At 37.8% G+C, this 26,786-nt stretch overlaps 1 protein-coding gene across 2 annotated transcripts; it reads right to left on the reverse strand.

Moving 5' to 3' along the window:
• Positions 1-16,440: 16,440 nt before the first annotated feature.
• Positions 16,441-22,001, reverse strand: LOC307160663 (uncharacterized protein). 2 transcript variants are annotated; one of them, XR_013821588.1, is made up of 10 exons: positions 21,615-22,001; positions 20,941-21,141; positions 20,790-20,852; positions 19,920-20,621; positions 19,647-19,833; positions 19,248-19,322; positions 17,911-17,956; positions 17,512-17,740; positions 17,117-17,269; positions 16,441-16,860 (listed from the first exon to the last, which is right to left on the reverse strand). XR_013821588.1 is itself a non-coding variant. In XM_079874856.1 (10 exons), the coding sequence occupies exons 1-10, from the start codon at positions 21,894-21,896 to the stop codon at positions 16,589-16,591; spliced, it is 2,211 nt and encodes a 736-aa protein (XP_079730982.1). In that variant the 5' UTR covers positions 21,897-22,001; the 3' UTR covers positions 16,506-16,588. The 2 variants fall into 2 exon arrangements, 1 of the variants encoding a protein (XP_079730982.1); XM_079874856.1 differs by having other exon boundaries at positions 16,506-16,860; positions 17,911-17,970; positions 19,261-19,322.
• Between the last annotated feature and the right edge of the window lie 4,785 nt (positions 22,002-26,786).

Here is a 26,786-nt window from a genome sequence, read left to right on the forward strand (position 1 = left end):
GAAAAAGAAAAAAGATTATAGGCCTACATTTTATCATATGTATTCATTAGTTTGAATATAGCCGCATTGGAACATCTAACATCTTAGTCTATGACTTTATTTTTGACAAATATATATATATATATATATATATATATATATATATATATATATATATATATATATATATATATATATATAAAACGTTAGATATGAGCAGAAATTGCTAAACAAAAGCTTATTTTATGTGGCAGTATATTTTACAGTAGCCTAAAAACTGTACCCAAATCTAGTCAACAAGTGACTGACTGTAGCGTTGTTTTTATGAAATATTAGGGCATATAAATGCTAATTTGCAGTTTAATACGTTGCTTATACAAATACATTTTATTTCAACATATTCCAGTCGATTTTTACTCATCTCAGTAGGCTATAGCAAAGCAGTTTATTCTTTCACACACAGACGCGCGATTTATATTTAGGCTAAACAGTCTTTACAAATATGTACCCTTCATTCATCTCACAGAAAGGCGAGTCATATTATAGAAATGCGATTCATCTTTTTGCGGTTTGCATAGGCCTACACTAACGTTATTCCATAACGTTATTCCACACTTGAGAAAAGAAAACAGCCTACCTCACTCCTCAGCGGGATCTGCTCCTCATATCAGGATATATTGTTCCTCATATCAGCACTGTTCTGAGGAATCTTTTCTCCATAAGGTAGGCTATATTATGCCTCACTCGATCGCGACGCGCTTTGTTTACAGCTGATGTGGGCGTTTCACAGATCTTCAATAGTTCTCAGAATTTGCGTTTGAATAGCACGCGCTCTCCGGGGAGTGGTCACATTACTGTGAATTAGCTCGTAATGAGCTCGACTGGAGTCGCTCTCTTTTTATACAGATTACAGAAGATGAGAATATTTGTTTTTTATATAAGTTACTTCATTTAACAGATGCGATCTCAAGCTTTATGCCCGTGGGTCTGTTTGCCTGTTTGACTGAATTTTCGCGGAGTTATAGATCATTTTCGAACGCGTTTCAAATGGGAGTTTACTGACAGTGAGAAGGCAGAAATCGCATCATGTTAATTTTTCTTTATTTGTCAAAAAGCAAAACACTTTATTTTTATTGTGAGTATACAGAAAAAAAATAGAAACTGAACAGGATCGTTTGATGTATTACACGAAAATGAAAGATCAAAATTAACAGAGCATTTAGTGTTTATTTTCATTGCTAAAAAAAAAAAACGAGCAAAACGCGCCGGCGCGTTTTTGGTCCCCAGAGGGTTAAAAGCTTTCTAAATAAAACTTAATGTCTTAAATGCTTATGTGCTTAAAGGCCTTAAATGCTTGAACCCCGATAAATGCTGCTTGCAGCTTTAATTATTATTATTATTATTATTATTCCGCCGTAAAACGCATCGTGCAGCCCAAACCGTAAGGGCTAGAGCTTTGAAACTTTGCCATGTGGTAGTACAAAAATCGAGGAGAGGTTATCAAATTATGACCACGATTGGCCCATAGGTGGCGCTATAGCAACCAAAAGCGCGAAACTGCTCATAACTCCTAGACCGTAAGTCCTAGACTCAAGTGTCTTATATCATTGGAAAGCTGGATGCCTGACGAACAAAACGTATATCTCCGATTTTATTTCCGCCATGATAGATTTTCCGCCATTTTGAATTTTGTCGAAAATCTACTTTTGCGAACTAGTCCCTGGTTTTTCGCCCGATCGGAACCAAACCAGTGCAGAATTGTTCACTGGAGTCTGAATATCAATAATTATCGAAAAAAAGTTGAAATTTCGATTCACGGTCGCTAGGGAGTGCAAAATTAACGTTGTGGGAGGAGCCTATTTTACTAAAATGGCTATAACTCCGGAAGTAAAAGAGGTATTTTAACCAAACTTGGTACACATGTGTAAGAGGTCAATCTGAGGTCACGGTAAAAAAATCGCGGCGATTGGCCACATGGTGGCGCTATAACATGAAAAAAACATAAAACAGGCTATAACCACCTGACCGTTAGTCCGATTGACTTGAAAATTGGTATGCAGTGTCTCGGTCCAAGGTGCCATGTATGTCTATGAGGACATTGGCGTATCTCAAAAAACATGGCCGCCATCGGCCAATGAAGTTTGAGCACCGATTAGACAAGGTTAACGGAGGCCGATCGGAGCGAAACTCGATGGGCATGTTCGTCTCATGGCCCTAGAGGTCTGTAAGAATTTTGAAAGAAATCGGCCACTAGTTGGCGCTAACGAGTTTTATGGCTCTGTAATCACGTGGTGTTACACTCATCCACACAATATGCATATCATTTGATAGATCTGCTCATGCTGAACAACTTTGCCTCAAGAACCATTGCTGTCAATCAAACCGTTCATTAAATATTCACGAATATGTCTAAAACCTACTTTTGCGAACTAGTCCTAGGTTTTTCGCCCGATCGGAACCAGACCAGTCTAGGACAATTCTCTGGACTCTCTAGATCAATAATTATCAAAAAAAAGTTGAACTTTTGCATTTGTATGGCTGTAATAGGGTCATTTATAAAATGGGTGTGGCAAAATACACTCAAAAGCCTATAAATCCTAAATGAAAACTCAGAACTTCACAAAAATTGGTCAGCCTATGTGTCATAACATCATTAACAAGCATGCAAAATTTTATGGAGATCGGACGATAGGTGGCGCTATAACCTTTAAAAAGCTTTAAAACCATATATTTCCTATGGTATGTTGCTTGTATTGGCTGTAAATGGTCTTTTCCATCTCTGATCATATAATTTTCATATCATAATGTTCAAAACTAGTGCAATACAATTCTCTGGACTCACTAGATCAATAATTGTCAGAAAAAGTTGAACTACTTCATTTGGATAGCTATAATAGGTTCACTTCAAAATGTAGCCTTTACCAAGTGTCCCCGAAAGCCTATATCTCTTTAATGAATGACTCAGACCTTCTTAAAAACAAGTCAGAACATGTGAAATATCACTCTGAACATGCATGAAAATTTTCAGACAGATCAGACAAAATTTGCCTCTATAACAGTTAAAAAAGTGAAAATGATATGATTATATTGGCATGTTAAGCCAATAAGTGGTATTTTACTGCCCCCTGCTGTTCAAAATAGTCATTTTGTCATATTGTTCTATAATTTATATGTAGACTTTATAAAATCACTATTTTAACATTTACAATTACATTTAGTCAAAATCCATCTGTTAAAGTATTAGTATTGACAGTTTGATCACATCATACATTTCAAATGTCTGCATCTACAACATAATGTGTGTGTGTAGTCTTAGGTTTCTGAATAAATTCTGAATCATCTGATTAATAGCTTGCAAAGACTTTGTGAAATGTTTATAGACCATTCAAATATATTTTCATAATGACATATCCCAATAGCATTGAAATAACAACAACAACATTTGTCTTTGTGTGTGTGTGTGTGTGTGTGTGTGTGCGTGCGTGCGTGCGTGCCTGCGTGCGTGCGTGCGTGTGTGTGTGTGTGTGTAAACATGCATTATGGAGTTAAAATGGAAAAACTGGTTTGCTTTAGTGCAGAAAAATGGTGAAAATCAAGAAGTTTAAAGTCAAAGTGAGCCAATATGTGGTCTTCTACTGCCCTCTGCTGGCCATTCTACTTATTAATGAAGTCTACTCACATAATTATGCTTTTGCATTCAATAGACACTAAAAATCACTTATATAACAATAAAACACAAAAAAATCACTTATATAACAATTACTATTGTAGCACAATCATATTTTGTCAGAGTTGATCACTTCATTTTTACTGATACTTCACATAATTGCTAGCAATGTGGTAAATCATGGTAAATCACACTAAAAACATGGTAAATCATAATAAATAATACTAGAATGTGGTGTATCAAGGTAAATCATACTACAATCCTGGTACATCATTCTAGAACATGGTATATCATGGTACATCATGCTAGAACATGGTAAATCATGGTAAACTATGCTAGAACAGGGTAAATCATGGTAAGCCATGATAAATCATAATAAACTATGGTAAATCATGTTAGAATGTGGTATATCATGGTAAATCATGCTATAACATGTTAAATCATGGTAAACTATGCTAGAACAGGGTAAATCATGGTAAACTATGATGAATCATGGTAAACTATGATAAATCATGATAAACTATGGTAATCCATGCTAGAATCACAGTAAACAATGGTAAATCATACTAGAATGTAGTATATCATGGTAAATTATGCTAGAATATGGCAAATCATGCTAGAATCATAGTAAATAATACTAGAATATGCTAAATTGTTGTGGGAGGAGCCTATTTTACTAAAATGGCTATAACTCAAGAAGTAAATGAGATATCTTCACCAAACTCAGTACACATGTGTATGGGTTCAATTTGAGGTCACAGTAAACAATTATATGGAGATCGGACCATAGGTAGCGCTATAACTGTTAAAAAGCTTTAAAACCATATATATCACATGGTAAATTGCCTGTATTGGCTGTAAATGGTCTTTTCCATCTATTATGTCAGTGGTTACATGCTTATTAAATAAATCTTAATAACTTTTGATACTTTTGTGCTTAAATGCCTTAAAGGCCTTAACTGCTTGAACCCCGATAAATGCTGCTTGCAGCTTTAATTAGGGGTTCAAGCACGAAGTGCTGAAACCCTATTGTAATTGCCCTGATTTTTATTATTATTATTATTCTTCCCTAAAACGCATCGTGCAGCCAAAACCGTAAGGCCTAGAGATGTGATACTTGGTTAAATGGTAGTAGTATTGCTCGCTACTCAGATACACGGACTTAGCCAAATCGGCCCATAGGTGGCGCTACAGCGACCAAAAGCGCGAAACTGCTCATAACTCCTAGACTGTATGTTGTAGACTCAAGTGTCTTATATCAATGTAATCAAGACCTCATGGCAAACAAAACGTATATCTCCGATTTTATTTCCGGTATGCAAATTTTTCCGCCATTTTGAATTTTGTCAAAAACCTACTTTTGCGAACTAGTCCTAGGTTTTTCGACCGATCGGAACCAAACCAGTGCAGAAATGTTCTCTGGAGTCTGAATATCAATAATTATCGAAAAAAAGTTGAAATTTCGATTCACGGTCGCTAAGGGGCGCCAAATTGTATGTTGTGGGAGGAGCCTATTTCACTAAAACGGCCATAACTCCAGAAGTAAATGAGGTATCTTCACCAAACTCGGTACAATTATTTATGAGGTCAATCTGAGGTCAGAGTAAAAAAATTGCGGCGATTGGCCACATGGTGGCGCTATAACATGAAAAAAACATAAAACTGGCTATAACCACCTGACCATTAGTCCAATTGACTTGAAAATTGGTATGCAGTGTCTTGGTCCAAGGTGTCATGTATGTCTATGAGGACATTGGTGTATCTCAAAAAACATGGCCGCCATCGGCCAATGAAGTTTGAGCACCTATTAGACAAGGTTAACGGAAGCCGATCGGAACGAAACTCGGTGGGCATGTTCGACTCATGGCCCTAGAGGTCTGTAAGAATTTTGAAAGAAAACGGCCACTAGTTGGCGCTAACGAGTTTTATGACTCTGTAATCACGTGGTTTTACACTTATTGTCACAAAATGCATATCATTTGATAGATCTGCTCATGCTGAACAACTTTGCCTCAAGAACCATTGCTGTCAATCAAACCGTTCATTAAATATTCGTAATTATGTTAAAAACCTACTTTTGCGAACTAGTCCTAGGTTTTTCGCCCGATCGGAACCAAACGAGTCTAGGACAATTCTATGGAATCTCAAAATCAATAATTATCAAAAAAAAGTTGAACTTTTGCATTTTTCGCATGGGTATATTGGGTCATAAAGAAAATGGGCGTGGCAAAATGCACTCAAAAGCCTATAAATCCTAAACGAAAACTCAGAACTTCACGAAAATTGGTGAGCATATGTACCATAACATTCTAAAGAAGCATGCAAAATTTCATGTAGATCGGAAGATAGGTGGCGCTATAACTGTTAAAAAGCTTTGAAAACCCTGTATTTCCTATGGTACATTGCCTGTATTGGCTGAAAATGGTCTTTTCCATCTATTATGTCAGTGGTTAGATGCTTGCTAAATAAAACTTAATAGCTTTTGATGCTTTTGTGCTTTAAGGCCTTAAAGGCCTTAATTGCTTGAACCCCGATAAATGCTGCTTGCAGCTTTAATTATTATTATTATTCTGCCGTAAAACGCATCGTGCAGCCCAAACCGTAAGAGCTGGAACCTTGAAACTTTGCCAGATGGTAGTACAAAAATCGAGGAGAGGTTTTTAAAATATGACCCCGATTGGCCCATAGGTGGCGCTATAGCAACCAAAAGCGCGAAACTGTTCCTAACTCCTAGACCGTATGTCATAGACTCAAGTGTCTTATATCATTGGAAAGCTGGACACCTGAAGAACAAAACGTATATCTCCGATTTCATTTCCGGTATGCTTATTTTTCCGCCATTTTGAATTTTGTTAAAAACCTACTTTTGCGAACTAGTCCTAGGTTTTTCGCCCGATCGGAACCAAACCAGTGCAGAAATGTTCTCTGGAGTCTGATTATCAATAATTATCGAAAAAAAGTTGAAATTTCGATTCATGGTCGCTAAGGGGTGCCAAAATGTATGTTGTGGGAGGAGCCTATTTTACTAAAACGGCTATAACTCCGGAACTCAATGAGGTATAATCATCAAACTCGGTACACATGTGTAAGAGGTCACTCTGAGGTCACAGTAAAAAAATTGCGGCGATTGGCCACATGGTGGCGCTATAACACAAAAAAAACATAAAACAGGCTATAACCACCTGACCATTAGTCCGATTGACTTGAAAATTGGTATGCAGTGTCTTGGCCCAAGGTGTCATGTATGTCTATGAGGACATTGGTGTATCGCAAAAAACATGGCCGCCATCGGCCAATGAAGTTTGAGCACCTATTAGACAAGGTTAACGGAGGCCGATCGGAACGAAACTCGATGGGCATGTTCGAGTCATGGCCCTAGAGGTCTGTAAGAATTTTGAAAGAAATCGGCCACTAGTTGGCGCTAACGAGTTTTATGGCCCTGTTATCACGTGGTGTTACACTTATCGTCACACAATGCATATCATTTGATAGATCTGCACATGATGAACAATTTTGCCTCAAGAACCATTGCTGTCAATCAAACCGTTCATTAATTATTTGCGAATATGTTAAAAACCTACTTTTGCGAACTAGTCCTAGGTTTTTCGCCCGATCGGAACCAGAGCAGTCTAGGACAGTTCTATGGACTCTCTAGATCAATAATTATCAAAAAAAAGTAGAAATTTTGCATTTTGCGCATGGCTATAATAGGGTCATAAAGAAAATGGGTGTGGCAAAATGCACTTAAAAGCCTATAAATCATAAATGAAAAATCAGAACTTCACAAAAATTGGTGGGAATATGTGACATAACATCATTAACAAGCATGCAAAATTTCATGGAGATCGGACCATAGGTGGCGCTATAATTGTTAAAAAGCTTTAAAACCATATATTTCCTATGGTACATTGCCTGTATTGACTGTAAATGCTCTTTTCCATCTATGATCATATAATTTTCATATAATAATGTTCAAAACTAGTGCAGTACAATTCTCTGGACTCTCTAGATCAGTAATTATCAGAAAAAGTTGAACTACTTCATTTGGATGGCTATAATAGGGTCACTTCAAAATGTGGCCTTTACCAAGTGTCCCCGAAAGCCTATATCTCTTTAATGAATGTTTAAACCTTCTTAAAAACAAGTCAGAACATGTGAAATATCACTCTGAACATGCATGAAAATTTTCAGACAGATCGGACAAAATTTGCCTCTATAACAGTTAAAAAGGTGAAAATGATATGAATATAATGGCATATTAAGCCAATAAGTGGTATTTTACTGCCCCCTGCTGTTTAAAATAGTCATTTTGTCATATGGTTCTATAATTTATATTTAGACTTTATAAAATCACTATTTTAACATTTACAAATACATTTAGTCAAAATCCATCTGTTAAAGTATTAGTATTGACAGTTTGATCACATCATATATTTCAAATGTCTGTATCTACAACATAATGTGTGTGTGTGTAGTCTTAGGTTTCTGAATAAATTCTGAATCATCTGATTAATAGCTTACAAAGACTTTGTGAAAATGTTTATAGACTATTCAAATATATTTTCATAATGACATATCCCAATAGCATTGAAAAAACAACAACATTTGTCTTTGTGTGTGTGTGTGTGTGTGTGTGTGTGTGTGTAAACATGCATTATGGAGTTAAAATGGAAAAACTGGTTTGTTTTAGTGCAGAAAAATGGTGAAAATCAATAAGTTTAAAGTGAAAGTGTGCCAATATGTGGTCTTCTACTGCTCTCTGCTGGCCATTCTACTTATTAATGAAGTCTACTCACATATGCTTTTACTTTCATTAGACACTAAAAATAACTTATATAACAATAAGAAACTAAAAAATCACTTATATTACAATTACTATTGTAGCACAATCATGCTAGAATCATAGTAAATAATACTACAATGTGGTAAATTGTTGTGGGAGGAGCCTATTTTACAAAAATGGCTATAAGTCAAGAAGTAAATGAGATATCTTCACCAAACTCAGTACACATGTGTATGGGTTCAATTTGAGGTCACAGTAAACAATTTTATGGAGATCGGACGATAGGTGGTGCTATAACTGTTAAAAAGCTTTAAAACCATATATTTCCTATGGTACATTGCCTGTATTGGCTGTAAATGGTCTTTTTCATCTATTATGTCAGTGGTTAGATGCTTGCTAAATAAAACTAAGAACTTTTGATGCTTTTGTGCTTAAAGGCCTTAAAGGCCTTAACTGCTTGAATCCCGATAAATGCTGCTTGCAGCTTTAATTATTCTTATTTCTTTTATTATTTTAATTTCTTCTATGTAAAGCACTTTGAATTGCCATTGTGTATGAAATGTGCTATATAAATAAACTTGCCTTGCCTTGCCTTGCCTAAATTAATTCATAATCAATATTTATGATTACTTTCTAATAAGAAACACAATCTAAATTTGATTAAGCGTAGAGATAAAATAATATTGAAACTAAATTCTAATAAATTAAGTGAACTTCACTGGAGCGCTGAAAAGACATACACGCATTATATACCTTCGCCCAGACCGTTGGACACGGTTTTTGGGCCAATGGGTGGTCTTTACAGGAGCGACCAGATTATGGATGCTGTTTCATGTAATTTTTGGAACAGGAACATGTTTACAACAATAATCCTTTTTGTACACATATTCCTTTTTATAAACGATACATCAATGATATTGTTTTTTATTTGGATGGGAGAGGATGATGACTTGGATCATTTTGTTCATTATTTAAATGATCTTGTTCCAACCATCACATTTATTATGGAAGCAAGTTTTGAAAAAATCAGCTTTTTGGATACTTATGTTTGTCAACGATAATACTTTATTTACAACTCTTTATAGAAAACCCACGGACCGCAACAGTCACGCTACTTCACGCTAAAAGCTTACATCATATCCCTCTGAAGAAAGGTCTGCCCTACAGCCAATTTCTTCGAATCAAAAGAATTTGTACGAACATTGACGATTTTGAAGTGGAGTGTGATGAGATGTACATGCAGTTCCTTCTAAGAGGATATCCTGAAAAATGGCTCAAACAAGCAATTGTAAAAGTCAAATCTACATCAGCTAAGTCACAATCTAAGTCATCTCATAGACCATCTCACATATGCTGTACCACCTACACTGTCCATTGTCAGACAATTAAGTCCATCATTAATACAAATTGGCATGTTCTGAGAGCTGATGTCATTGGAAACAAAATCTTCAAGGAGCCTCCCCTTTTTTCACACGATAGGGGACGTAATATAAAAGATCATCTGGTCAATTTGGATACTTTCATCAAGGAGAACAAACATGTGACTTTGGACCACTCTACTTACTTTTTTCCATGTAAGATATGCACAGCTTGTGTTAACGCCATCAAAACCAATTAATTTATGAGCACCACCACCACTCAGAAAACATATAAAATCAGAGAGACTGTCACTTGCTCATAGTCTTTTGTTATTTATCTTATCACATGTCCGTGCGGTCTACAATATATTGGTAAGACCAACCGCCAATTAAAGGTCTGCATCAATGAGCACAGGAGTTCTATAAGAAGGACAGATATCCATTCTCTTGTGGCCAGGCATTTTGCAGATGCTGGTCACTGTCACAGTTGTGTTCTGTTTAGTTTGTTTTCATTGGACTTTTCTGCCTGTCATCATGTCACGTGTCTTCTTCACTGTCATTATTAGTTCAGTTGTATCACCTGTGTCTAGATCATCATCGGGGGGTGGTGTAGCGCAATGGATAAGACACTTGCCTTTGGTGTGAGAGACCCGGGTTCGAATCCACTGTGAGACACCAATGTGTCCCTGAGCAAGACACTTAACCCCTTGCTCCAGAGGCGTGCGACCTCTGACATATATATAGCAATTGTAAGTCGCTTTGGATAAAAGCGTCAGCTAAATGAATAAATGTAAATGTAAATGTAAATCATCATCATCATCTACATCACCTGTGTTCTGTTAATCAGTGTTCATCAGTGTTGTATTTAAGTTCCTTCAGTTCAGTCAGTCTTTGTCCGTTATTTGTTGTACTAGTGTGTGAGTATCCTGCCTGTACCCGTTGGAATTGCGATTTAGTAAAAGTTTGTATTGGAGCCTTTTTGCCTTCTCGTCTTCTGCCTGCACCACACCCTGACAGTCACAAGCTTACTGACATGAGATATTGTGGTATTCAGAGACTGTCTAGCTCAAGAAGAGGTGGTGACTCTAACAAAAAAAACTGTTACAATGTGAAGCTAAGTTGATTTATTATATGGATTGTGTGTATCCAAATGGATTGAACAAATTCAATTGTCATGTCTCTTATGAATTATACCTTGTTAATCCAAAGTACAACAATCGTTCTCAAATTTGATTAGAACTATTTACCCTTTATATTTATATTGTGATATACATTTGTATTGGTTTATTTATGTAGCGGGTAGGGTGGTTGAGATGGGAAGTGTACCTTTAAGGCCTACTCACTGGCACTGATTATTTGGATCAGGTGGTGTAAGTAATTTGCCCCTTTAAATGTGTCGTGAGACATGAACAGAAAAACATTAATGCGGTGTGAGTTGAAGAGTGAGCCTCTTGGTGTATTGGCTGTGTAAACGGGAGAACGTGAGTCTTTTTGGAAGGTCATGCCTATTTGTCGTTAATACTAAACTCATTGAAGCGCCTAAGACGGCTCTTTGTTTGTAGTTCGGTTTGGCGTCTGCGTGTATGGTGACCAGTAAATTACGGTGGCCCAGTAGTGCACAACACAACGAAATTTAAAAAGCAAACATAAGTTCACAACACAACGAAATTAAGCCACAACACAACGAAATGAATCCACAACACAACGGAAACAAGCCACAACACAACGGAAAATCTACAACACAACGAAATAAAGCCACAACACAACGGAAATATGCCACAACACAACGGAAAATCTACAACACAACGAAATAAAGCCACAGCACAACGGAAAATCTACAACACAACGAAATAAAGCCACAACACAACGGAAATTCTCCCAACCACTAGAGGGCTCACGGAGCCCGGTAAATTTAGTTTTCCTAGCCATTGTTCTATAGAGTCAGCAGTCTTAATATATCAATACCACAATTAGTTTTAACAGTGTATATCAACATAAAATATTACTTCAAAAAAACCTACATGAATTATAGGGGTGTAACGGTACGTGTATTCGTACCGGACCGTTTCGGTACAGGGCTTTCGGTTCGGTGCACGTGTGTACCGAATGACTGAATGCAATATTTTGTGTGCGGAACATAGGTACATTTTCGTGTTTCCACACGAACATAGGCTATTAAGTGGCGGAAGTCTCCGCGTTCAGCGCAAATCCCGCCCTGCAGCTGATTCTAATGTTTTACCAGTGTTTTACCCGTCGTCACTGTAAACTAAACCAATGAAATAGACTGCAGGGCGGAAAAAATCTTTTCTGCTCCGTGTGCGCCGCCGCACTCTTCGTTTCGCGCGCGCGTGTGTGCGTGCGTGCGTGTGTGTGTGTGTGTGTGTCGGCGCACTGCGCTCTCTGCTCAGTGTTCGAGTCCGTGTTTGCGCTGCGCGTTCTGCTCTGTCGTTAACGGCCCAAACACTCCAATCATGTACCGATCACGCACTGGAAAAGCAAAGTCCGCTCAAATAAGGTGAAATTTCTCTGTAGACTTCTGTTTGCTGAGCTGGTATAGTTATGCTGGCAACAATGGTAAAATGACCTGCTCTGATCACATGCTCTGGTAATAATAGCTTTGTACTATAGCTTTGGACTATATTTTATTTTGATAATTAGTAAAAATCTTAAATTATGTTGATTGATTATTGAAAAATAATAATACATTGATATATTTATGTTTAATATTATTTTAATATAGGGCTATTTTCTGTTCCTTTTTTCCCCGTGTTTCATTTAATTAGGTGATTTATAAGTTTAATTATTGATGATTACAAGCTTGGAGGAATTGCAATTAATTACAGCAAATTGTGCAATTAATTAGTTCTTTTTTTTTTTTATCAATTCCCAGCCTTAATTTTTAAATATGAGCAGGCCTACAAGCTGGGATTGGTATGCTGCACTGTAATCATAGTTATTTATTTATATTTTTCATTATATTTTATTATGTGATATTGGTTTGAGACTGAGAGTATTTTATTTAGTGGAGAACTTTGCAGCAGTTTTTTATTTCTTATTCTTTTTTTTATTTTACATCTATTTTATTATATTTTATTAAAAAGTGTTTAAAAAAAGTGTAAACAAATTGTTAAAAAAAGTTTATAGTAATAAACAACCTGCAGTTTAATGTTTGCATTTCTTTCCCTTACTGTACCGAAAATAAACCGAACCGTGACTTTAAAACCGAGGTACGTACCGAACCGTGATTTTTGTGTACCGTTACACCCCTAATGAATTATAGTTGTGTATTTATACTCGAGAATGCTTGGACGCGCTACCACAGCGCATGATCCATAAGGGAACGTCTGGCAATTCCATCAAGTGGTTAAAATGTATAATTTATTATAATATAATTTGATAAATAAAAATAAAAACCATTAGAAATAGGGAGGTATTGGCACAATTCCACCTGTAATAAGTCAGCCTGGTCACTAGGAACCACAAGCTTTGTGACATGAAAAAAACAACAACTTGATTTAGGCCTAATGTTTGTATAAAAAACAAATCTTGTACTGTGCATACAGGGAGCTATTGGCACAATTTCACCTGTTGTAAGTCAGTCTGGTTAATAGGAACTACAACCTTTGAAACATGATAAAAGAAAAAAAAACTTTTACAGAAATTTCCTAAAAAAAATGATTGTTTACTGTAAATACATGAAGGGTGTTGGAAAAAAGTCACCTGTATTAAGTTAGTCTACTATCAAATACAATCAAGCTTTGGATTTTGAACATGTCTGTTTTTGAATGTTAAAAGTAATTTTAATTAATACAAATTATACGTTTTAACAACTTGGAGGAATTGGCAGACGTTCCCTCAGGGATCATGCGCTGTGGTAGCGCGTCAAAGCATTCTAGAGTATAAATATGCAGCTATAATGCACGTAGGTGATTTTGAATTAATAAATGTCGATATACAATGGTTAGCTACATACTGTTAAAACTAATCGGGGTGTTGATATATTTTTATAGACTGCTGACTCTCTAATGAACAATGGCAAGGAAAACTATCTTTATCGCGCTCCGAAAGCCCTCTAGTGGTCGGGAGCATTTCCGTTGTGTTGCGGCTTTATTTCGTTGTGTTGCGGCTTTATTTCGTTGTGTTGTGGCTTATTTCCGTTGTGTTGCGGCTTTATTTCGTTGTGTTGTAGATTTTCCGTTGTGTTGTGGTTCATTTCCGTTGTGTTGTGGCTTAATTTCGTTGTGTTGTGAACTTATGTTTGCTTTTTAAATTTTGTTGTGTTGTGCACTACTGGGCCACTGTAGTAAATGGTACCAGCAATTACGAGTCTACAGAAACTTGCTCACATAATAGCGAGTAGTGATTCTACACGGGTGTGCAGCAACGTAAGTGACCAGAACGTGAGTCTTTTTGGAAGGTCATGCCTATTTGTCGTTAACACTAAACTCATTGAGAACAGTTTAACACGGCTCTTTGTTTGTTTGTAGCTCGGTCTGGCGTCTGCGTGTATGGTGACCAGTAAATGGTACCAGCAGTTACGAGTCTATACAGTGCCGCTGCTAGCCATTTTGGTGCCCTAAGCATAATTCCTTTATGCTGCCCCCCACCCCAACCCCGAGAAAAAAAACTTTTGTTTTTGCCAGTTTAACTTTTTATTACCAAACATAAAACTCAATACCAATAACACAATAGCAGCATCACAGTATAAAACTTGAGAACACTAAAAAGAGAAAGTAAAATCTTCACAGCTTTGCTGACTTTGTAAACATATGTAGAATAGCCAACACACACTACACATTTGAAAGTGAAAACTTTTCTTCAGTAAACAGAATAGCAAAATAAAAAAAATTCTCAAAATAATCCAGACATGTTTTTCCCAAATTCAATGTCACTTTGAATAAATTACATTTATTAGACAAAATATTCAAACAAAGAATATCATACTGGAAAAAATGATAAACATTTAAAACTGAAAGCATGGCAGCCAAGGAGTTCTCCCCCTTTATTCCTTATGTATCAACTATTTGATAAATCTAATATAATATAATATAAAAGCATAATAGAATGAGGTGCAATAATGCACACAATTAAACAGTAGGCTATTGTTTGCTTTATATCATTCATAATAACATTTTATATTTTATATATTTAACAGGAATTGTTAGCCTATCATGTGCACTGCACTGACTGCTAACGTTAACTGTTACTGAGAAAGTATTAACCACCGTCACGTCAAAATAAACCATAAACTACTGCTCAATATCTAAAGAAAGATAGTAAAGAAAGTAACAGCTAGCTGGCGTCAGTTATTTGTATTGCTTAATACAAATATGTATTGCTTTGTATTAGGTAATGTTTATCAGTAAAATCTCAATTTAGCTTGCACCGAAGTTATAAGTTATAATAACATAGTTTGCTAACATTAAAGGGATACTCCACCGTTTTTTCATATTAAACTATGTTATTCCCTTAACTAAGACGAGTTGATACATACCTCTCTCGTCTCAGTGCGTGCAGTAAATCGCTCTGTCTTGCGGCGAAACTTTGTTAGCACTTAGCTTAGCCCAGTTCATTCTATAGGTGCCAAGCAGAGAAGCTACCAAACACCTCCACGTTTTTCCTATTTAAATACAGTTACTCGAGTAGTGTAACTCGACCTAGGACGGTGACACAAAACAAAACGTTGCGCTTTTCTAAGCGTGTAAAATGGATAACTATATTGTATGGTGGAATACCATAGCAAGTGCTTGGGAGCACTTCGACTTGCGCAGTAATATCTTCACTCGTGAAAAATCCTCTCACCGGCCCCCGCTCCCTCTCCTCCTCCCTCCCCCTCCCCCTCCCTCTCCCTCCCCCTCCCTCTCCCTCTCATTTCCGTCAGTAGAACCAACGTGACTTTTACCACCTGTGCTATTAGTAAACTGCAAGAGATTATTTGCAATGGCGGACTTTGTAGATGATTATGACTTGTTTGTAGCAGACCCAGAGCCATATCTGTTTGAACCCGAGTACACGGAGGAGGAATTAGCTCTTATGGACCGTGAGAGGGAAGAAAGATATGAACCAGAACAGACCGGAGCCGGCGAAACTTTGGGCAGAGGCAATCGGAAACCACTGCCATCATGTGTGGTCGGGACTATACGACAAAGATATCCTTCTGAGTCCGGTGTCTATGTTGGATTTCAAGAACTACATGAGGCAATGGATATGTAGGCATATGACTGTTACTGGACAATATGTGCTGGGCCCTGAGTTCAGACCTAAATTATGTTTACATGTTTCACAGACATCTGTGGGACAATTGCACTGCAGCTTGCGTCAGAATAGTAGACTACCTGTTTGTATATTTTTCTATATTACAACCATTATGTAGATGTCTTTCTTATGTAGATTTTTATTTTCAATTTCCTCATTTGTATTCAATTCAGTTTCCTATATTTGATGTGTATAAATAAAGCTTTGAACCTACAACATCTAGAGTGATACTTTTATCTCGTTTGCTAAATCAAATGGCTTCTGATATAATCACTCATGCAACATCAAGGATCTTTATCTCAATTCAATCCCATAGTAAATAGGATAGGCCATGTGTTCTCTAGGCAAAAGGTGTTTTGTCAGATTTGTTCAAACATAAGTGAAGTCACAAATTTGGAAAATATGTAATTTATTTAACAATATAACAACAAAAATATTAACTATAATAACTGACATTTGCCTTCTACACTTGCTATGCAAGTACAAGTCCCCTCCTGTGTTTTTTCAATGGCACAGGTTCTTTATCATGTCAGCTGTAAACAAGGATTACAATGGCTCCGATGGACCTTTGAATCTTGAGGTGTGTGACTGTATGACCTCCTCTTTGCTGGGCTTTGTTTGCAATGCAATGTTGGCAGCTAGGCGAGGTATTTGGATACGGGATGATGCGTCTTTGAATCTGATTGTGGGGTCAAGTCTTCTTTGGATCACTCTGTCCATGAGGTCATCTCTGAATTTTTGAGTCGTCTTCACATAGATTGGTCTAGTAATCCACTGCTTTGATTGCTTTTGAAAGACAACATTGTGTCTTGTGAGGCCTGAAATCAAAAATAGTATGAACGAACGTGCTGGAAGTATAGTAAATGTATAATTTTGATATTTATAATGTTATTACAAAAGTTAGGACTGTGGCTATTTTTGTTTTTTATGCAAATTAAAAAAAAAAATTCATTAGTCATTCATATCTGTGCCAGCATTTATTTGAAGATCATGTTCATGTATGGATGACACATAGAGAAGTGCAGGGAAAATACACAGTGACATTACAGTAATTTGCATTCCTTTAGTACCCACCAGCTGCTGTTGTTGCCTGTTCCCGCTTTGTGGAGTGATTCTCATTGTGATCCATAATGGCTAGCATAGTGCGTGCCTTCATTGTAGGGTATTGAAAATGAAGTCGCTTTGGACAGTACTTCAAAAGGGCATTGTGAAACACCTCAAGTTGTCCTGAAAAATAAAACAAAAGAAAATGCTTTACAATGTAAAAACAAGAGCATGAAAAATTGTGTGTTCTTTCGAAGCACTGTATCATGAATGGGATGCATAGTATTATTGATCAAGTCTGGTGTAACATGCCCCCCCTCATACAGACTTATTGCAAAATAGTTTCTCAGAACCTATTCTCACTGAGACAGACTTGACTTGAACCATATTACTATTCTGCATGTCAAACTCTTTGATACACATACCTGTGTGTTTGAACAGTGTCATCTGTTGTAGGTCTTTTATGAGACGTGTGTCCATAATCATTGCTTGAAGGGCTTTGAAGGCAGGGGAATTCCCTTTTAGCCACCTCTTTGTTCTTTGTTCCTCTGCTGACAAGTCCTGATGGAAACATCTGTATTCCATTCCGTTTTCTTCCCAGCGATGGACCCCAGTGATGTGGTGTTGGAGAGACATCCATCGTCGGAGCAGCTCCTGAAAACACAAGAGCAGAGGCACACTTTTAACCGTCTGTAATAAAATACAGTTGGCTTCCATGTTGAAGACCAAAAATCTGATGTACATTTCAGCTGCATATATCATTTGATGTATATAATAACATAGAATATAACTTTATGATGAGCTGTTTCTGTATGCTTGGGTACCTTTGCATCTCCTTTGGAGGTGCAACAGCTCCACCACATGTGGTTGCTGATAGGGCTGTACTCAACCAAAGAAAATATTGGTCGACTGAAGTCCTGAAATTTTCGACTAAAAATCGACTAAAAATGACGTTAGAAAAAAAACGTTAAATTAATTAGATGCGCACTGTGCGCAGTACTTGGTAGCCTTGTTGTCCGCCTAAATGAATTATAAATAAACATAAACAACTACTAGGCTATTTGCAGTATATTAAATCGTTTTTGACCTAATTATTTTGCATTGAAATGAGTCTGACACTCGAGTCTGTCAGCTCTGACAGCGCTGCATCACGTGCACCTGCGCAATATCATAGCTTATGATTTCCGAAAATAGTACTATGTTGTCAACTAGTGATATCATCACAAGAACTGTTGAGGAATATGCAACATAATTTAGACAATTATTTTTGTCATATGTTATAATAATAAGTTATAACTGTCAGACACTATCATTTCACCGTGCATGTCCTCGCACCGAGCGAGGCTGAACATGAGCTCAGCTTCGCAGCTGAGACACGAATAGACTATTAACTTAAAGCTTTTACTCTTAATAAACACAAAAGGCACGTCCACTTTAATAAAAAAATAATATTTATTAAACAAACCAGATCAAGAGCAGAAACGAAATAAAGTGCATAACTGAAAAATAAAGCATCCTAGGCTCAAAACTAACACAACCAACAGCACAGCGCAATTGCGCATTAGGCTCCAAATAAAAAATAAAAAAGTTAGGTTATCACACTAAAACATTGAAATATGCAAATTCTGATATGTTCATAGCCTACTCAAAACAGACAGGGCAAGCTAACGCAGACAAGTGAGCTTACCACTTTTAGATGATATGTCATGTTTGTCGTCAAACTGTGGAAAACTGTTGCTTGCAAACTTTGCATTCGACCTTTTTCCTGTTATCAATTTTAACAAAATGCTGCCACACTGTCGATTTCTTTGTTGTTGACATGTTAGAAGAGGACTGACTATTAAACGCTCTCACAATTAAATAAATAATATTCAGCATCAAACCTTCTACGCTCGACGCTCTCTCTTGGGTTGAACTAATCCAAAAAAGGTGAAAACAAGGGGGGTGTTTTGAAGACAGACTGTTACAGTGAAACAAGGGTACTCTGAAAACACCCCCATTAGCAGTTAGTGCTTTCCACCTGATGAAATGAGCGCGCCTCAGCGCAGCAAAACTGATGAAATAAACGCGGCAGAAAATCGACCAATCAGAATTTTGGTCGAACCAGAACGTATCGACCAACTAATCGACTAATCGACTAGGACAGTACAGCCCTAGTTGCTGACACTCCTGACCCAAGGAGCAAGATCCTTGTATTCTTTTCTGTTGGATGCTGCAACCATTTTTTTTTTAAATCCTGAAAAATTATAGAAAAGAATTACTATGGGTAATCTCATGCATTGCATAGACTATGGTGGCGCACCTTTTCAGCCATATCTGTTACATACATACTTGTGTTTCAGTCTCTTTTGCATGTTTTGGGCTTTTGCATTCATTTACATTTTTTCATCACTACCAAATTAGGTACAATTAGCTATAGAGACATGGAAATGAGTGCACCGCACACATTATACAGACCCATAAAAAAAACTTTTGTGAAACATTGGTAACAGACAATAATGGAGATAAAATATTTGGGGTTGTTTTCTAGCAATACAGCTTAGACTAACAGTAAACTAACCTTTGGCAACATGCCACGGATCAAACTGATGAATGATATGCGGATATTCTTCTCTCATAATTTTTCTTATGGACGGATGCCGGTCTGTGGTGACCACTTTTACATCAATGCCCTCATCCAGGATCTTCTCCAGGCCTTTCTTAAAGGCCAGTGGTTCCATTGCGACCGAACTGGAGGCCTGGGAAACCTATAGAGCACAAATGAATGCATGATGACATTTAAAAACATGTTATAGAATTTACCATAGATTTGTGGAAATAATTGACAATTTACCTGCATCATCTCAAACCCCACGATCTGGTTAGTGGAGTCATCCATAAAAGAATACGTGTTGTATTTGCTGGAGTGTCCGGGGCTGTCACTTCTGCCGTCTCCACTTAGCTGCACTCCTTCACCGTCTTCACTTTGGCAAATTAATCTGGCTTTGATTATGTTCTCCTGTTGTGTGTATGACTTCTCAATCACTGGGAGCAGGTAGCTTGCCTGTATGTTGTAAAAAGTTGCCTCCAGGGGCAACTGCAGGTTGAGAAGTCCAGCCCAGTCAGCTATGTCAGTGTATGTTGAGCCGGTAAAGAGAGTGGCAGCTGCTGCGAAAAGGTTATTTTCCGCCATTCCACGTATATTGGGATATGACTCCCATTGTCCCATATGGCCATTGCTGCATTGCCAATTTATATTGATTCTACTGCCGAACTGTGTTACTGTCTGGTTCAGGTCACACATCGCAGCACCACAGGTTGTACATTTCTGAAAGAGTTCCATGAGTTTGGACTCATTTACAATCCACTTCCTCTCCTTCCAACCTCTGGCTTGTCCAGAGATGCTTGAAGAGCTTCCTGTGGTGGTGGTGGAGGGGCTTGAATTTGGCACAAAGCTGGTGTCTGCGGTATCGACAGCAGGCTCTGAGGTCATGCTGACATCAAACACTGATGTTGCACTCATATTCATCACAGTAGCTTCAATGTGGTGTGTTTCCTGTTGTAGACAAATAAAAATAAAAATATGCATTGGTTTTGCATACCAGTGCCACATCCAGTACATCTTGAGTAAACAATTACATGACTTGATAGGAAATAAAGTGTAATGGTTTCCATAAATTGTATTATGGATTATTGATAGCAAACATAGAAGCTGGTCACTCACCTCAAATACAAGACTTTTTCTTGGTCTACACATGACCATCATTGTGGATGTCGATGCAGTATCCTAGACATGAATCAGATGTCAAATAAATTTAGGTCATATTGCAATCATACAGTAAGTCTGTATAAAACATGAAGATTCATTAGCTTACCGATTGCATTGTCCATGTGGGAGCCAGGGCAACAGCTGGTTTGGTTGAACGTAAAGGACTGGTTAGCTGTACAGACAAGGGCACTTTGAATGTAGCAGTAGGCTCTTCAGCTCTGTGCTTCTGGGGGGTTGAATGAGGTACACCAACAAAAAAGTTTTCCTCTTGTTCTGGCATATCTTGCTGTACGTCATTCAACTCTGCCTGTATAATAATTGACACAATTATGACAGAAATAACAATGACAAGAATTCTTTTTTTGGAAAGCAAATAAAAACACTACCATAGTTTATATTTATATATTTTTTACATTCTTCCGAGTAAGTATTGTATTGTATAAAGTATTGTTACAGGGTATAACATAAGTAGACAGTACCCTACTCTTTCACAAAAATTCACCGTACCATTAGTCAAGGTATTAGCATGGTAAACGTAACCTTGCAGTCTCATGATACAGAGAATCCGATTTGTTGACACTATAACGTTATACTACGGGCTTATACGGTTTTAGGCTTATACTACATTTTTATTTCTGAGCTCAGTCCTTATGTAAATCAAACAGTCACTTCTTGTTTGCCTGTCTCAGAAGCGCACTGATTTCACAGCTAACTTATGTTACTCAGCTAAGGTTACTGACACTTCTAGGACAACCAAATACCATGCAAAAGTACACTTACAGCGTTGGGTGATGATCCACTTTGTTGTGTTAGTGATTTGAATATTGTCGGTGTAGCCTCATCCTTTAGGCGTGTTCCTGTGCAGGTATAGTCCTCCGGTGTGAAATGTTCGGAGCAAACACGCCACTTCTTCAGAGTCATCAACGGTGTTTTTGGATTCTTGTTCAAAGCAGCTAACCAAGCTCTCCGCTGTATGTGGTGAGTTGGAATTCTGTGAAACATGACGGCACTATATACCTTCGCCTTGTTATCACAACCCTTTACGATGCATGTTATAACCATGATTGTCCACAAACTATCTTCCTACAACCTGATACTTCATCAACTCTGCTCAAACTACTACTACTGGTGCAGGCCACGTTGGTTCTATTGACGGAAATGAGAGGGAGGGGGAGGGAGGAGGAGAGGGAGCGGGGGCCGGTGAGAGGATTTTTCACAAGTGAAGATATTACTGCGCAAGTGGAAGTGCTCCCAAGCACTTGCTATGGTATTCCGCCATACAATATAGTTATCCATTTTACACGCTTAGAAAAGCGCAACGTTTTGTTTTGTGTCACCGTCCTAGGTCGAGTTACACTACTCGAGTAACTGTATTTAAATAGGAAAAACGTGGAGGTGTTTGGTAGCTTCTCTGCTTGGCACCTATTGAATGAACTGGGCTAAGCTAAGTGCTAACAAAGTTTCGCCGCAAGACAGAGCGATTTACTGCACGCACTGAGACGAGAGAGGTATGTATCAACTCGTCTTAGTTAAGGGAATAACATAGTTTAATATGAAAAAACGGTGGAGTATCCCTTTAACGTCAGCAAGTTTGAGGCGCGTTACGATTAGCAGCAGCACATGCAGCACATTTCCCGTATTTAAGAATGATTAAACATCCCAGCCGGCACATGACCGACCTTCAACGTTGAAATATGGTTGAAATAATGTCAGTTCTTGTTTCAACGTTGAAACAACGTTGAAATAACGTTTAATGCTAAATGGTTGAAAAAGGTTAACAAAAACACTTCTAAATCAACGTTGAAATTTTTACAAGATCTGTTCGTTGAAACAACGTAATGTTTTCAACAACATACTACAAAAATATCTGCCTTTTAACGTATTATTATGATAATTAATTAGCATTTAATGATTTTTTATCATAACAGCTCTTCAATGCATATGTTAAAATACAATTATTATTATTAACAATAATATTTCCACCCTCAAGAGAGCAGTGCAGCAGAAACCTTTTGCCTTATGTGATTTTGTGTGAATGTAAAATTTTGTCTGCTTGCCTAACACATTGCATTATTACATTAGTATTCACACTGTCATGTCATTTGACCAATTAATTAAATATTAATACAGACTGCAAATAAAACTCAATAGCCTACACCACTATGTTAACTCGCGCAAACTATTGTTATTGGTTGTTTCGCCGTTTTACTTTGAGCATGATTGGTTATAATCTGTCTGTCTTCCAGGAAACTGTCCAATGAGAGTGTGCGCGGCTCTGCGCGCCTATTTTAAGTTTGAAAATACGTCCGTTACTCTTGGCCGGTGAGCAGCTGCTGCTTGCCTTGATTACTCGGTCAGACCTGGATTATTTTATATCTGCCTGTTGAATTCTTAAATTTTGAGCGAATTTGAGTTGATATGTCAATAAAGAACAAAAGCTGGAATGTGAACAGAGGAAGGGGTCGTACGTGGTCTGTGTTTAACTTTCCAGTTAACTTTGAGAAGCTTTCCAAGATGGCGCCGTTGTACTTGGCGTGCCGTCTTTCGCTTCCTCTGTCTCTGTTGTTTTTAGCGTTTATGTTTTTATTAACGTCGATTTTAATTACTAGCTGTGAAACGGCATTGGTGTATGATCGCCAAACACTTCTGAACATTCGTGTGGCTTTTGAAACAGCTAGGACCGACACTTGCGCGTCACCAAGGATTGACGTTTGTGTGTCTTATTCCTCTCCGTGGCCTACTCGTTCCTGCATTTTCCCTGCATGCCAGTGTCGGCATCTTACTGACTTGCCCTGGAAAAGGAAGCGACGGAGGAAACGCGGAAAGCGAGGTGGAGTTGCAGTGCGGCTGAGATCTTCCGTCTGTCTGCCGTCTGTCGGGACTGGGATGATCCGTGGGTTACGTCTTCATTGGCGTTCGCTGGATGCATCGTATCGTTGGCTTCGACCAGTTGTCCCCAGCCTTGTTTCTCTGCGCTGCTTTCCTCCGCGTGTTCGTCGAGGTGGAGTAAATAAGTCTAATCTTCGACCGATTTGTAGATCTACACAACCCCAGGGAGAGCTGCTGTTTCATGTGGCTTTAATCAACGCACGCTCTCTGGTAAATAAGACTTTCATATTAAATGACTTTTTTACTCTACATGCTTTGGATGCCTTATGTATCACCGAAACTTGGATTAAACCTGGTGATCTAGGTCCATTCACCGAACTGCTGCCCTCGGACTGTAGTTTTTTAAATTCACCTCGGTTATCTGGCCGTGGTGGGGGCTTGGCTACAGTGTTCAAAAACTCGTATTCCTGCCGCCGACTATCAACTGGGCATCATAACTGCTTTGAAGTTCTGCTGTTTCAACTTTCTTTAGTGAACCCTGTTGTTTTTGCTGTCATCTATCGACCACCTAATGTTAATAAGGATTTTCTTACTGAATTTGCTCAATTTTTGAGTGAAATTGTCGTTAGTTTTGACAGGATTTTAATACTGGGAGATTTTAACATCCATGTGTGTTGTGGCTCTAAACCACTTTCAAAAGATTTTCTTAGTTTACTTGATTCCTTCGATTTTGTGCAATGGGTGTCTGGACCTACTCATGTTCAGGGACATACTTTGGACTTGATCTTATCTCGTGGTCTATCACTGCTGGATATAAAGATCATGGACGCTGGTATATCTGACCATTTGCCTATACGGTTTTCTATGATGTTCGATGGAAATAACCTAAATCAATCATCAAAGCTACGCTGGACTCGTATTTTTACGGATCGCTCAAGTGAAGAATTCTCTTTGAAGTATGAACTTTTAAGTGCTACTCAGGTTACGAACTCTTTCACCTGTTGCTTGGATGCCAATGAACATCTTAGTATTTTTAATAATAACTGTTTAAATATCTTAAATTCTATTGCACCACTAAAGGCGAAAAAACGTAAGCATAATTCAGCATTTTGGCAAAATGATACTACTCGTTCCCTTAGACAGGCTTGCAGAAAGGCAGAACGAAAGTGGAAAAAAGACAAATTACAAGTTTCGTATGAAATCCTACGGGACTGCCTTTCAGCGAGCCGCTAAGGCAGCAAAGTGTAAACATTTCTCAGAGTTAATTACACAAAACAGCTATAAGCCAAACATTTTATTTTCTGCTATTGAGACTGCACTTCATCCAACTGTTAATCTTTTTCCTGAGGTATCTGTCACTCTATGCGAGAATTTTGCTGTTTATTTCACTGATAAGATTTCTGAAATAACAGCTGCTTTGTCACTGTCATCATACAAATCGGTTGATGTTCCATACTCTGATTCTATTTGGTCTGAATTTGAGTCTGTAAACCTGAACACCTTGATCAGAATTATGTCTAGTCTGAAATCCACAATGTGTCCCCAGGATGTTATTCCATCACGCTTTCTCAGGCAGATTATTGACACTGTTGGCTCTGATCTGCTGTCTGTTATTAACAAGTGTCTACAAACTGGGACTGTTCCCCATGATTTCAAACTAGCTACAGTGAGACCTTATCTTAAAAAAACAAATCTTGACTCCACACTGCTGTCTAATTTCAGTCCCATCTGAAATTTGTCTTTTTTATCTAAAATCCTTTAGAAAGCTGTTTTAAACCAACTTCAGTCATATTTGTCTTATAATTCTATTTACGAAAAGTTTCAGTCTGGTTTTAAATCTTGCCATAGCATGGAGTCAGCCCTATTTCGAGTTTTAAATGATGTCATGTTGACTACGGATTCTGGCCAGTTTATGGCTTTGGTTTTGTTAGACCTCAGCTCTGCCTTTGATCTGGTCAACCATAACGTTCTAATTTCACGTCTTGAAACTTGTGTTGGTTTACGGGGCACAGTGTTAGAATGGTTTAGGTCGTATCTTATTGATAGGAGGTTTGTGGTCAATATTGGGCACCATTCCTCTTCTGAGATACAGTTAAGATCTGGTGTACCTCAGGGATCGATTCTTGGTCCAGCGTTGTTTTCTCTTTATCTGCTTCCACTGGGGTCTATCTTTAGTAAATATGGGGTCTCTTTCCATCTATACGCAGATGATACTCAGATTTATATTCCTTTAAAGCGTGGTAATAGGAATGCCTTTAAGCCTATTCTGGATTGTCTGGAGGAGTTAAAACTTTGGCTGGCAACAAACTTTTTGAGCCTCAGTGAGAGTAAAACTGAATTCATTGTGTTTGGTCCTACTGAACAATGTGTATACGATTTCGATAGTACATCTCTGTCACCGTACAGTACCTCATGTGTCCGAAATTTGGGTGTTTTGTTTGACAATAACCTCAAATTTGATAAGCAGATAAGCACAGTGGTTAAGTCTTGTTTTTACCATATTCGTCTTCTTTCAAAAGTAAAGCCATTTCTATCTCTAAAGAAGCTTGAAATAGCTATGCACGCACTTGTAACATCTCGGCTTGACTACTGCAACTCTTTGTATGTCGGTGTTTCTCAGTTTTGTGTATCTCACTTGCAGTTAGTCCAAAATGCAGCAGCCCGGCTTCTCACAGGAAGGCGCAAATACGAGAATATTACGCCGGTTTTAATTTCACTTCATTGGTTGCCAGTTAAGTATAGAATCAATTACAAAATCTTAATGTTTGTTTTTAAATCTTTACACAGTCTGGCCCCACAGTACTTAACTGATTTGTTACAGCCTTACATTCCATCAAGATCACTCAGATCTACTCATTTTAATTTGTTGCAAGTGCCTAGGACAAGACTAAAAACCAGAGGTGACCGTGCCTTTTCTGTTGTAGGTCCAAAGTTATGGAACGATCTCCCGCTTTACATCAGAACTACCCCAACCTTGTCTGTTTTTAAGTCTACTCTGAAAACCTATCTGTTTTCCTTGGCGTTTGACATCCCTTGAACTATTGCTCTGTGTTTTGGGCCTTAGGAACATCGCCTGCGTTTACAGCTTGTATGTTATTATGTTTTATAAATTTGTGTCTTTCT

Source organism: Squalius cephalus (assembly GCF_949319135.1).
Source record: "Squalius cephalus genome assembly, chromosome: 6".
In the NCBI taxonomy this organism is placed as follows: Eukaryota; Metazoa; Chordata; class Actinopteri; order Cypriniformes; family Leuciscidae; genus Squalius; species Squalius cephalus.

What these genes read in the sequence shown, in the direction of transcription:
- LOC307160663 (XM_079874856.1), bottom strand. Translation starts at nt 21,896, where the DNA reads ATGGTTATAACATGCATCGTAAAGGGTTGTGATAACAAGGCGAAGGTA. An exon ending in TGGGGTTTGAGATGATGCAG is followed by an intron (nt 19,834 to 19,919) that starts GTAAATTGTCAA and finishes TGTGCTCTATAG; the next exon opens with GTTTCCCAGGCCTCCAGTTC. An exon ending in CCTCCAAAGGAGATGCAAAG is followed by an intron (nt 17,741 to 17,910) that starts GTACCCAAGCAT and finishes TTGTGTTTTCAG; the next exon opens with GAGCTGCTCCGACGATGGAT.